The sequence below is a fragment of the Formica exsecta genome, unplaced genomic scaffold, assembly GCF_003651465.1.
Source record: "Formica exsecta isolate Colony F162 unplaced genomic scaffold, ASM365146v1 scaffold120, whole genome shotgun sequence".
In the NCBI taxonomy this organism is placed as follows: domain Eukaryota; kingdom Metazoa; phylum Arthropoda; class Insecta; order Hymenoptera; family Formicidae; genus Formica; species Formica exsecta.
This window is the reverse complement of record NW_021848537.1, coordinates 1,154,203-1,163,848: the sequence shown is the minus strand read 5'-3', so window position 1 is coordinate 1,163,848 and position 9,646 is coordinate 1,154,203. Positions and strand designations below refer to the sequence as shown.

Here is a 9,646-nt window from a genome sequence, read left to right as displayed (position 1 = left end):
TAATTTCTATAATATAATAAACTAATAAACTATTCTATAATAAATCTTTCTAATAAATAAAAATGCCAAGTGATAGTGTACGTTTCTTTGAACGCCGAAAAAACATTCTGAGATAATTTCTATAATAAATTTTTATAATAAACTATTCTATAATAAATCTTTCTAATAAATAAAAATGCCAAGTGATAGTGTACGTTTCTTTGAACGCCGAAAAAAGATTTCAACATTCTGAGTCCTTACTTCGATCCTTGCAGGATTCTGACGACGAGATCTCGCACCTGGAATGGGAGACGGTGAGGGTGCGCTTCCTGAAAGCCGGCACGGTGCAGCGGCTGGTCGAGAGCCTGGCGAATGACGACGGCGAGTTGGAGTCCACTTACATAAACGTCTTCCTGGCGACTTATCGGGCGTTCACGACGCCGCGCGAGGTCCTCGAGCTGCTGCTCGCGCGATACGACGCCCTGGACGAGAACGCCGGCGGCTGCGAGCAGCATCGCAAGACCCTCGTCCAGGCCCTGCACGTCTGGCTGGACGCGTATCCCGGCGACTGGAAGTCGCCCCCCAACCACCCCCTCCTCGCCAGGCTCCTCGACTTCACGCATCGGCGCCTCCTCGGCTCCGAGCTCGAGCTTAAGGCCAGGCACCGGCTGCACCGCTTCCAGCGCGAGGATCAAATAGGTAATGTCACACTCTCGGTTCCCTCGATAACGAGTCACGAACCTTATCGTGAGCTTTAGAGACGAGAAACTGACACGCGGCATCGTGAGAAGTTCAAATACGCAGGAAGGATCGATAACCGCGGCACGATCTCTGTGATGTCACGAACCTTATCAGTTCGGTTATGTAAAAGAGATTATATATTCACGCATAGAATTCCTTCTTCAATATCAAAGTTTATTCAAAGTGATGTAACACGGATTTATCTTTCTAGTTTCATATTCAAAGCAAAGTTTGACAAGCTTAACGAGAAGATAAAAATAATATTTTTATATATAAATTAATTATATAAAATTAATATTTTATATAATTTTTATTAATTTATAAAACATGAATTTAAAATAATAAATTTTTATTTAAATAATAAATTGTACAATGGCAAATTTTGAAGCACGTTACCTTGTATTTAGAAGCATATCTCATGTGTGACCTCGAATAGAAATCAAAGTTTAACAAGCTTAACAAGAAGATAAAATCAATATTTTTATATGATCGTTAATTTATAAAACGCAAATTTAAAATAATAAATTTTTACTTAAATGATAAATTATGAAGTGATATTTTGAAGCACGTTACGTTGTATTTAAAAGGCATGTATATCTCATATGTGACCTCGAATGGAAATTCTGACAACAGAATCGAGAAGCACCGCTTATGCAATAGGAACGTAATGACTCATGTAACGAGTCGTTTTATTTACCGTGAATTCGCTGAATCGCGATAAGCGAGTAAAACATCCGTCAGAGTGTTACGTTACAGGTGTATCGAGGAGAAAGATTGTATATTACGGGCCTCTCATAAGACCGTACAACCCTCTATTATAAAACTTTCTCTCCGAAATTACGCAGGAAAGACGCATATATTAGATAGACTACTCTATGCACATACGTCGGAAATAACCAGGTCTCGTAAAGATCGTTACGACGATATATTTTCAGAATGCAGAAAATAGTAAACGGTGGTATTTATCGCGTTACGAAAGAATAAATCTATCGAATGCTTGAATAGAAAGAGCCTGAACGTTAGTGGCAGTGAAAGGCCAAGCAGCCAGCTTGCGCTCGCACAAAGGCATTCTCACATCAATTGAGGGTCCACCGTTCTGTTTGTACTGACATGACCAGCAGGATTCAGCTTTCACTTTCTCAGATTTCGCTTAAAAACTACGGAACCCGATTCAGTTCCAAAAATTCTCAAAATAGAGGACGTTTTCGAAGCGTCAATAAAAAGCAAAAAACGAGCTCCAAGAAATATTCCCGAAAAAAAGTTTTGTCTGCATTGATTTACATATAAAAAAATTCACATAAAATTCACTTGTGATTCTATAATTAAAGTCTCAATCTCAGGAAGCTTGTAAATTAATTCAAATTTTTTTCATATCAAATAAATATCGATTTTGCAACAATTAATAATTTTAAAATAAATTTTGTTGATTAAAAAAAATTAAAATGAATTAAATTTTGTATTATTTTTTTATATGAATTTTCATTTTAAATTTAGATTAAATTTTAGTTCAATTTTCTCTTTCTCTTCTCAGATTCCTGCATAGTGTACGACAATGGTCGGCTACCCATGCGCGGTTCCCCGGATCCGATGTCGGATCACTGGGGAAACTACATCTTCCCGGAAGTGCCCCACCGTCACTTTGCCGAGCAGCTGACACGAATGGACGCCGAGGTATTCAAGAAGCTGGTCGCCCATCAATGCCTCGGTGCCGTCTGGTCCAGAAAGGATCGTACCAGGAGTCACGAGGCCGCCACGGTGGTGGCGACCGTGAATCAATTCAATGCCGTATCCGACGCTCAAGTCGCAGGATCGCGCCAGGATCCTCGAGACGTGGATTGATATCGCGCAGGAACTACGCATCCTCAAGAACTTTAGTAGCCTGAAGGCGATTGTCTCCGGCCTCCAGAGCAATCCGGTATACCGGCTGGAAAAGTGCTGGCAGTGCATGCCTAGGGAGAAGCATGAGCTCTTTCGGGAACTCGAGAGGATATTCTCCGAGGAAAATAACGCCTGGACGCAGAGGGAACTGCTCATCAAGGAGGGCACCGCCAAGTTCGCCGACACTGCCGGAAGGAGCGATAGACATTTGCAGAAGCTCTTTCAGAAACAAAATACTCACGCGGGCGTAAGTATCGTGTTGTGTGAATTTTCTTTCAATTTTTTGATAAGATTTTGGAGATAAAAATTTAATAAAAAAAGTGTGTAATATTAAAGATCTCTATTTAAAAAATTTTTAATTTTAACTTTCCCAAATTGATGATATCCGAATTAATATATATGCTTTTTATAACAAAATTAATTTAATTCTAGAATTATAATCAGTAAATTATATTAAATATATTTAAATTATGTTTAAAAAAAATATCGGTTTAAAATATTTTTTAAATAAACTAAAGTGTATAAAAATTAATATTTAGATAGGCAAATATATTTGATTCAAAATTTTCTTTCAGAATATCAGCTACGGCACGATACCGTATTTGGGCACTTTCCTGACTGATCTAACGATGATCGATACAGCAATACCGGATACGATAGCGGACGGTCTCATTAATTTCGATAAGAGACGGAAAGAGTTCGAGGTGCTGGCAAGGATACGGCTCTTACAGGGTGCGGCGAATGCGTACAATTTCAACACGGACGCCATGTTCGATCGTTGGTTCCACTCGGTATTGGTATTGGACGATCGGGAAGCTTACAAGCTTAGCTGTCAGATTGAGGCACCACCAGCGGGCAATACTCTTAACAATCGCGGCAAAAAGAAGCAAGTTAGCATCTTTTATTTTTAATTATTTATAGTTATAATATATTCTAATTATTTATAATTCTAATATTTATAATTAAAATATTTTAATTTGATTCTTGACACTTGTCATACGAATTTTTCAAAATCATTAATCCAACCACGTCGACCAAGAAATTTTCTCTCCAAAATTATATGAGACAAATAAATTAACCTGCATGCGTTTTGGATATTTATATTTTACTATGTGAATTCCTTTTCATTTGCCAGCGATCTTGATAAAATGATAAAAGGAGAACTGAATTGTCTTGTCTCGCAGAATCATCAGGGTCATCGGAAAAATGACTCGATCGCGTCGACGTCGAGCTCCAGCAGTTCCCAGTTCTACTGCGACCTCGACTCTCTACCGAGCTCGCCTCACAACTCGTTGGACCGGCGAACCTCGCCCTCGCAAATGTCCAGTTCGTCCTCGAGTTCGTCTCTACCTTCTCTCGACGTGTCCTTGGGCTCAGGCGGGGGTGGCAACCATCAGACCCGTCTGGCGCCTCCGGCAGGCGCTGTCCCAACTAACGGAAGCACCCCCAATCTCGCCGGACTATCCAGTCCCAGCCACTCGCACAAGAGCTCGCCGGACTTTTACATCATCAAGGTCACCATGGAGACGGACAACGTGGAGACGGAGGGCGTGGTGCTTTACAAGTCCATCATGCTGTCAAACAACGAGCGGACGCCGCAGGTGATCCGTAACGCCATGCTGAAGCTCAGCATCGAGGGCAATCCCGATCAGTACACCCTCGCCCAGGTGCTACCTGATCGTGAGATGGTACTACCCACCTCGGCCAACGTCTATTACGCTGTAAATACCGCGCACAATCTCAATTTCATACTGAGACCGAGGAGGGAGCCCAACGACGCAACCTCGGACAGTCCCAGGAGCAAGGCCAGCGTTCACAATCACAAACGGTAGTCGTGAACACCGGTTGCCCCTACGTCGTAAACATTCGTAAGATCGGAAAACGATCCTCGAAATTCGCTGATAACGCAAGCGGACGCAGTTTCGAAACTTTGGACGCGAGATCAGAGTGATGGTGGAAAGTAAAACCGATCGGGGTAATTGTGATCGAAAATAAATGTGATATCGGAACGCAATAACGAATCAAATATCAAGCTATAATATGTTACGCAAATGCACAACAATATTAATTATGATATTATTAATATTCAGAAATGTAATATTAGGGACAGTGTTGATAGCATCTTGTAATTAACATTATCGATAATATTAATTGGTAGTTATTATTATTAATCAATATATTATCCTGGTTGATTAGTAATATTAAGTATTAATTATATAATATATCATTAAAATAAAATACATATCTATCGTTATATAAAATATTACAACTCATTTGGTTCGCCATCGTAATTTAAAAACGATGACAATTTAATTAACAATTTTTATACGCGAAAAATAGAGTGATGACCATCATGGGTATCACGATTACCTCGATCGGTCGCACATCTTCCTTCAACGTGTATCGGAATTGATGAAAAAAGAAGAGCGAATCTCATCGTCAATTAGATTTTGTTTATTAAGATTTACCATGACAGCTCGGCTTTTTCGCTTCCCGATGCGATACAAATAATCGAGCGATGCCGAAGTACGATTAAGTATGGTCATTCCGGTACGACTGGAAGTGCGTAAACATATGATTCGTACTCAGACACAACGCGAATATACATAACTGCGCAATCGGGATCTACTCTAGCATTACTAAGCGTGAGTCACACACGCGAGGTTCTTATCAATGCCACGATAATGCAAACAAGCACAAGGGCCCCGTATTCTTGCCGCTTTAACGTCGCGTTTGATATCAGAGCATTTATAATGTTATAAGCGCGATTTCTCTCCGATCTCGTTATTTCTCGTTAATTTTCGTTTAATAAAAATCAATTGAAAGATAGCGCGAGATCATCGAGAGATAATTGAAGATTTATAAATATATCTCCTCATTTTTATTCTTTATTGTAGTCACATTTAGCGCTAAATACGATGTGATCCCGAGTGATATTTATCTGACATAAAGACGATATTCGAGACGCGATATTATAAAAACATTATTATATTTAAATAATTAGGACCTTTGTTATCTATTTTTGTTTATCATTAAAAAGCCATATTTTACATTAAAATATGGTCTTTTACTCTTACGACTGTTATTTGTCTGTTGTAATAATTAGTTTGGACGAGATATTAACGGAACGATAATTGTATGTCACAGAACAATGCACAAACAGTGTTTTCGTTATTGTAAGACAGCCGTGTTTAGCATTAAATGTGTAAAAAGAATAACGGGCGCTTACGACAGAACTTTGCGCGTGTGCGTGCGTGTATATACGCTATACATATAACACGTGTGTTCTTCACGAAACGAAAACGAGATTATAGATAATTAAAACGGAACGAGTCTCGAGCGACTCGCCGTTTCCGGCGGATCCTTGTGTGTGATCCTTGTGAATAACTGCATAGAGCGCGGTAAACTCGACCAAGCAAGAGGGGGGGCCTCGTGTGCTCTCATGTGAAAAAAAAAATTGTCAATTATTATATCGCTATTCTCTCGTGTAATTAGAAGAAAAAAAAAATAGCAGGAACCGCGAGATTTTAGAACTGCCCTCATATATTCTGTCCTTTTGTCCTTCTCGCGAATTTGTCCGATGAATTTCGCGAAGGCAAAAAAATTCTGTGATAAAAGAATCTCTTTCTTTCGACTTTCTACGACGAAATAAAGAAAGAAGGTCAGCCGCCACTGATCAGACAAGTCCACTTTTTCTAATATTACTGGAAAGCTCGGAAGAAGTGTCCAAGAACGAAGAGAGATCTTATTTTATCCTCCCGTTCGCGAGGCGACGAAATAGAAATAAACGACTGCTAGACAAGTCTATATTTTTCCACTGAAAAGAAATTGCATGAGAAATATTTTTAACTCGGTAAAACAAAAAGATACTGTCGCGAAAGTCAGATAAATTCATTTTTTTCCACTGTCTTGGAAAAGTTTGAAAGATTTTAATGAAGAAGTAATTAGTAGAAGTATAAAATTGATATTATCTTCTTATTTATATCTTTATTTTGTATTAATTTACTTTCTCTACAAATTCGCACGAATTTATAGCATAAGACGGCGAGAATGTCAACATGTTTCATATTAAAAATTGTAACATATACATATATTTTAAACATGTTTTCTCTGAAAAGGTTTATATTTAAAAAATTGTCTTTGTAAATACTTGTACATAAAACAAAACAAAAACGAAAATTAATATGCTTCATAAATTTGTAGTAAAGACTATCACACAATCTGTGTCCTTTACATTTTTTAATCAATTAATAATTAAATGTTTTATAAAACATTTGCAATTTACATAACTACAATGTGTGATCAAAATACTACAATTACATTAAATCATACCGAGAATAAGTAATAATAATAATATTTATCATTGAATAATTAAACGCGCTGGGCATTGAAATCACGTATGTCTCCAACTGACTTTAATTTCAAATAATTTCAAGGCAATTGAATTTTGAAGCAGTGAACCTACCTTTTTTACGTTTCGTTCGTAGTATCAATCGATACGCTATTACTGAAGCAAGCGCTAAATAATGAACGACTCAATTGTTCGAAAAAAGCGAACTTGCCTGGTTTTTGCCGGCGGACCTTCGTTGAATCGAATCGAAGCCCATGTGTTAATCAGTTAATCAAAAATCATTCCATTTCATCGTATCAGCCGGTCAGTTTTTCACATTGATACATTTTTTACAAAGAGCTGCATAAAGTACGCAAAAAAAAAAAGAGAAGAAAAGAAACGAAACCGAAGGAAAACGAGAAAGAGCGAAAACACAAACACGTGGTCGAGTATCCCGACGATACTTAGCTCGAATAAGGTTTCCCCGAGACGTTAGTCTTACGCAATTTTTTGTACTTATGTTCCCTTCTTCTTCTCGTATCTGTTTGTCTAATTAGCTGTACATTTCTCACGTAGACGACTCCTCGAAAAAACGAAGAGAGAGAGAGGAGAGTGAGATCGCGCGCCAGGACGAAGCGAAGATGTATGTATGTAGTACGCGACCTGACAAAAGTGAGAATAGATGGCCTACACTTTTACACATTGTGTGCGTTGTTTTTATCACCTTTCTCTTCGACAAGTCCTCCGGGTCGTAAAAGCTACCGTGATTCGACGATGCCCCGTCGATTTCTATCCTCTAGTTTGTTCCTCCTCCGCTTTTTATCCACCGTCAACCCGTTTACGATCTCGTGAACGGAATCCTCCCCGGTAGCTTTCCTCCCTTTCTTCATTATTTTCACACTTTTTCACACCGTATATATCGGCCCTTTTTACAGTCTAAAATACGTTAACGAGAAACGGAGAGATATTCTCAAAAACGGTGATAAAAGGAAAGTCACATTCAAGGAAGTACCTTAAGATCACTTTCGCTCGCTCGTGGGAGAATTAAAGGTCAATATCGCGTGAATTAAAGGACCGTTTCTCTTGCTCAGATCCTTCGCGGCTTTTATCTTATTGAAAGATCGAACCGATCGGTATCGCGCGGAATGATTTCACGTAGCCGACGAGAGTGGACTTCCGGCGTGTCGGCACATCCGACACGCGAACCTGTTGATCTCCCGCTGCAAGGTGAGAATATTCGGAATTACAGGGCCGATAAAAGGGCTCCAAGCTGAACGAAATTAATGGTTTCGTTCGCGATTATTCAAACGCGTCGAAAGCAGCCGACTTTGTCGCTCCGTCTTAATAAAAGAAAGATCGTACCGATCATTTTCTAAGCTTTAACGTGATTAAGTGAAATAAAGTGGAAGGCGTACAGTTGAGTGGCAATCATTTCAGCCCGACTAAAAGGATTTATCGAGTCCTTCTTTTTCAGGAGTCTCATAATATTTTCATTGAATAAAGTAGAATAGTGGAAAAAAAAATTAATTTAAAAATATTAAAAATGTAAACACATAATTATTAAATAAAATGATGAAAATCTAGTCGTAACTTTATGGAGCAATTATCATTATATCTAAGACGTAACTAAATTATTATTAATTGCTAATCGATTTTTTTGGTCGAGATAGTTCTGATCGCGACATTTAAATTAAAGCAATCTATCTTTATCCAGTGATAATTCGAAGCTGCTTCATTTCCGTCTAACATTATCTCGATATGTGTTGACTAACGTGGAAAGAGTCGCCCAGATACCGAGATTATTATCAACGCGATTGGTTTTGCGCAAAGTGGTTCAAGGCCGACTCTCTGACGACGTCAGAGAAATAGAACCGGAGGAATTTGTGGATATATGCATTCTGGTAATGAATTTAATTGATACCAAAAATGAATTCCTTCTCGCCGTGTGTGGCGAGCAGGAATTCATAAATTATTTAGGAATTCTTAATTTTTTTATATTAATTAATAATGATTTATCTATCAAATAAATCATTTTGATTTATTTTATATCTATTTTTTTTCACATCATAAATTGTTTTTTCCTAAAATTTTTTTTATATTAATTATTAATGATTTATCTATCAAATAAATCAAAATAATTTATTTTGGTAGATAAATTATTAATAATTAATATAAAAACGAAATTGAAGAAAAAACAAATTATAATATAAAAAAATAGATATAAAATATATTGAAACAATTAAAAAGAAATATTAGTATTAAATAACCTAAGAAATATTTTTAAGAGAACTTACAATAATATCATATTATAGAAAAAGAAAATATATATACAAAATATCAAAAAATTTAATAATAAAAAATTAAATATAAGATATATATAAAGAGAACAAATATAGAATTTTTACGAAGATTTGAAGGCAGCGTTATTTAAGCGATACCGTCGCCCTTCCATTTAGAATAACCACCAATACGGCGCCGATATCGAGGCAACAGTTCCGTCGCACTCCCGTCACCGGGAAGCCACCCTCCAATCAAGCATCGACACCCCTTGCGCTTGCTCGAGGGGTGGTTTTCTCGGGACGCCGGCAGACGTCGCGACGTCCACATCGCTTCACCTCTTACCCTTTCCCCTCCTCCCCCCGCCACCCTGACAAGCCGGTGAACTCGAAGGCAACCCCCGGCGATGAGCCAGTCGTGAGCTTCGTGCCGTGGTTGTTG

At 38.1% G+C, this 9,646-nt stretch overlaps 1 protein-coding gene across 1 annotated transcript in view; it reads left to right on the top strand.

Annotated features, from left to right (window-relative positions):
* LOC115242049 (ral guanine nucleotide dissociation stimulator) overlaps window positions 1-7,626 on the top strand; it is a 43,926-nt gene extending 36,300 nt beyond the window's left edge. Inside the window, 5 exon segments of the mRNA XM_029818065.1 lie at window positions 255-678; window positions 2,252-2,507; window positions 2,509-2,845; window positions 3,174-3,488; window positions 3,783-7,626. Coding sequence (XP_029673925.1) covers window positions 255-678; window positions 2,252-2,507; window positions 2,509-2,845; window positions 3,174-3,488; window positions 3,783-4,430 — 1,980 coding nt within the window. The 3' untranslated portion in view covers window positions 4,431-7,626.
* The last annotated feature ends 2,020 nt before the right edge of the window (window positions 7,627-9,646 follow it).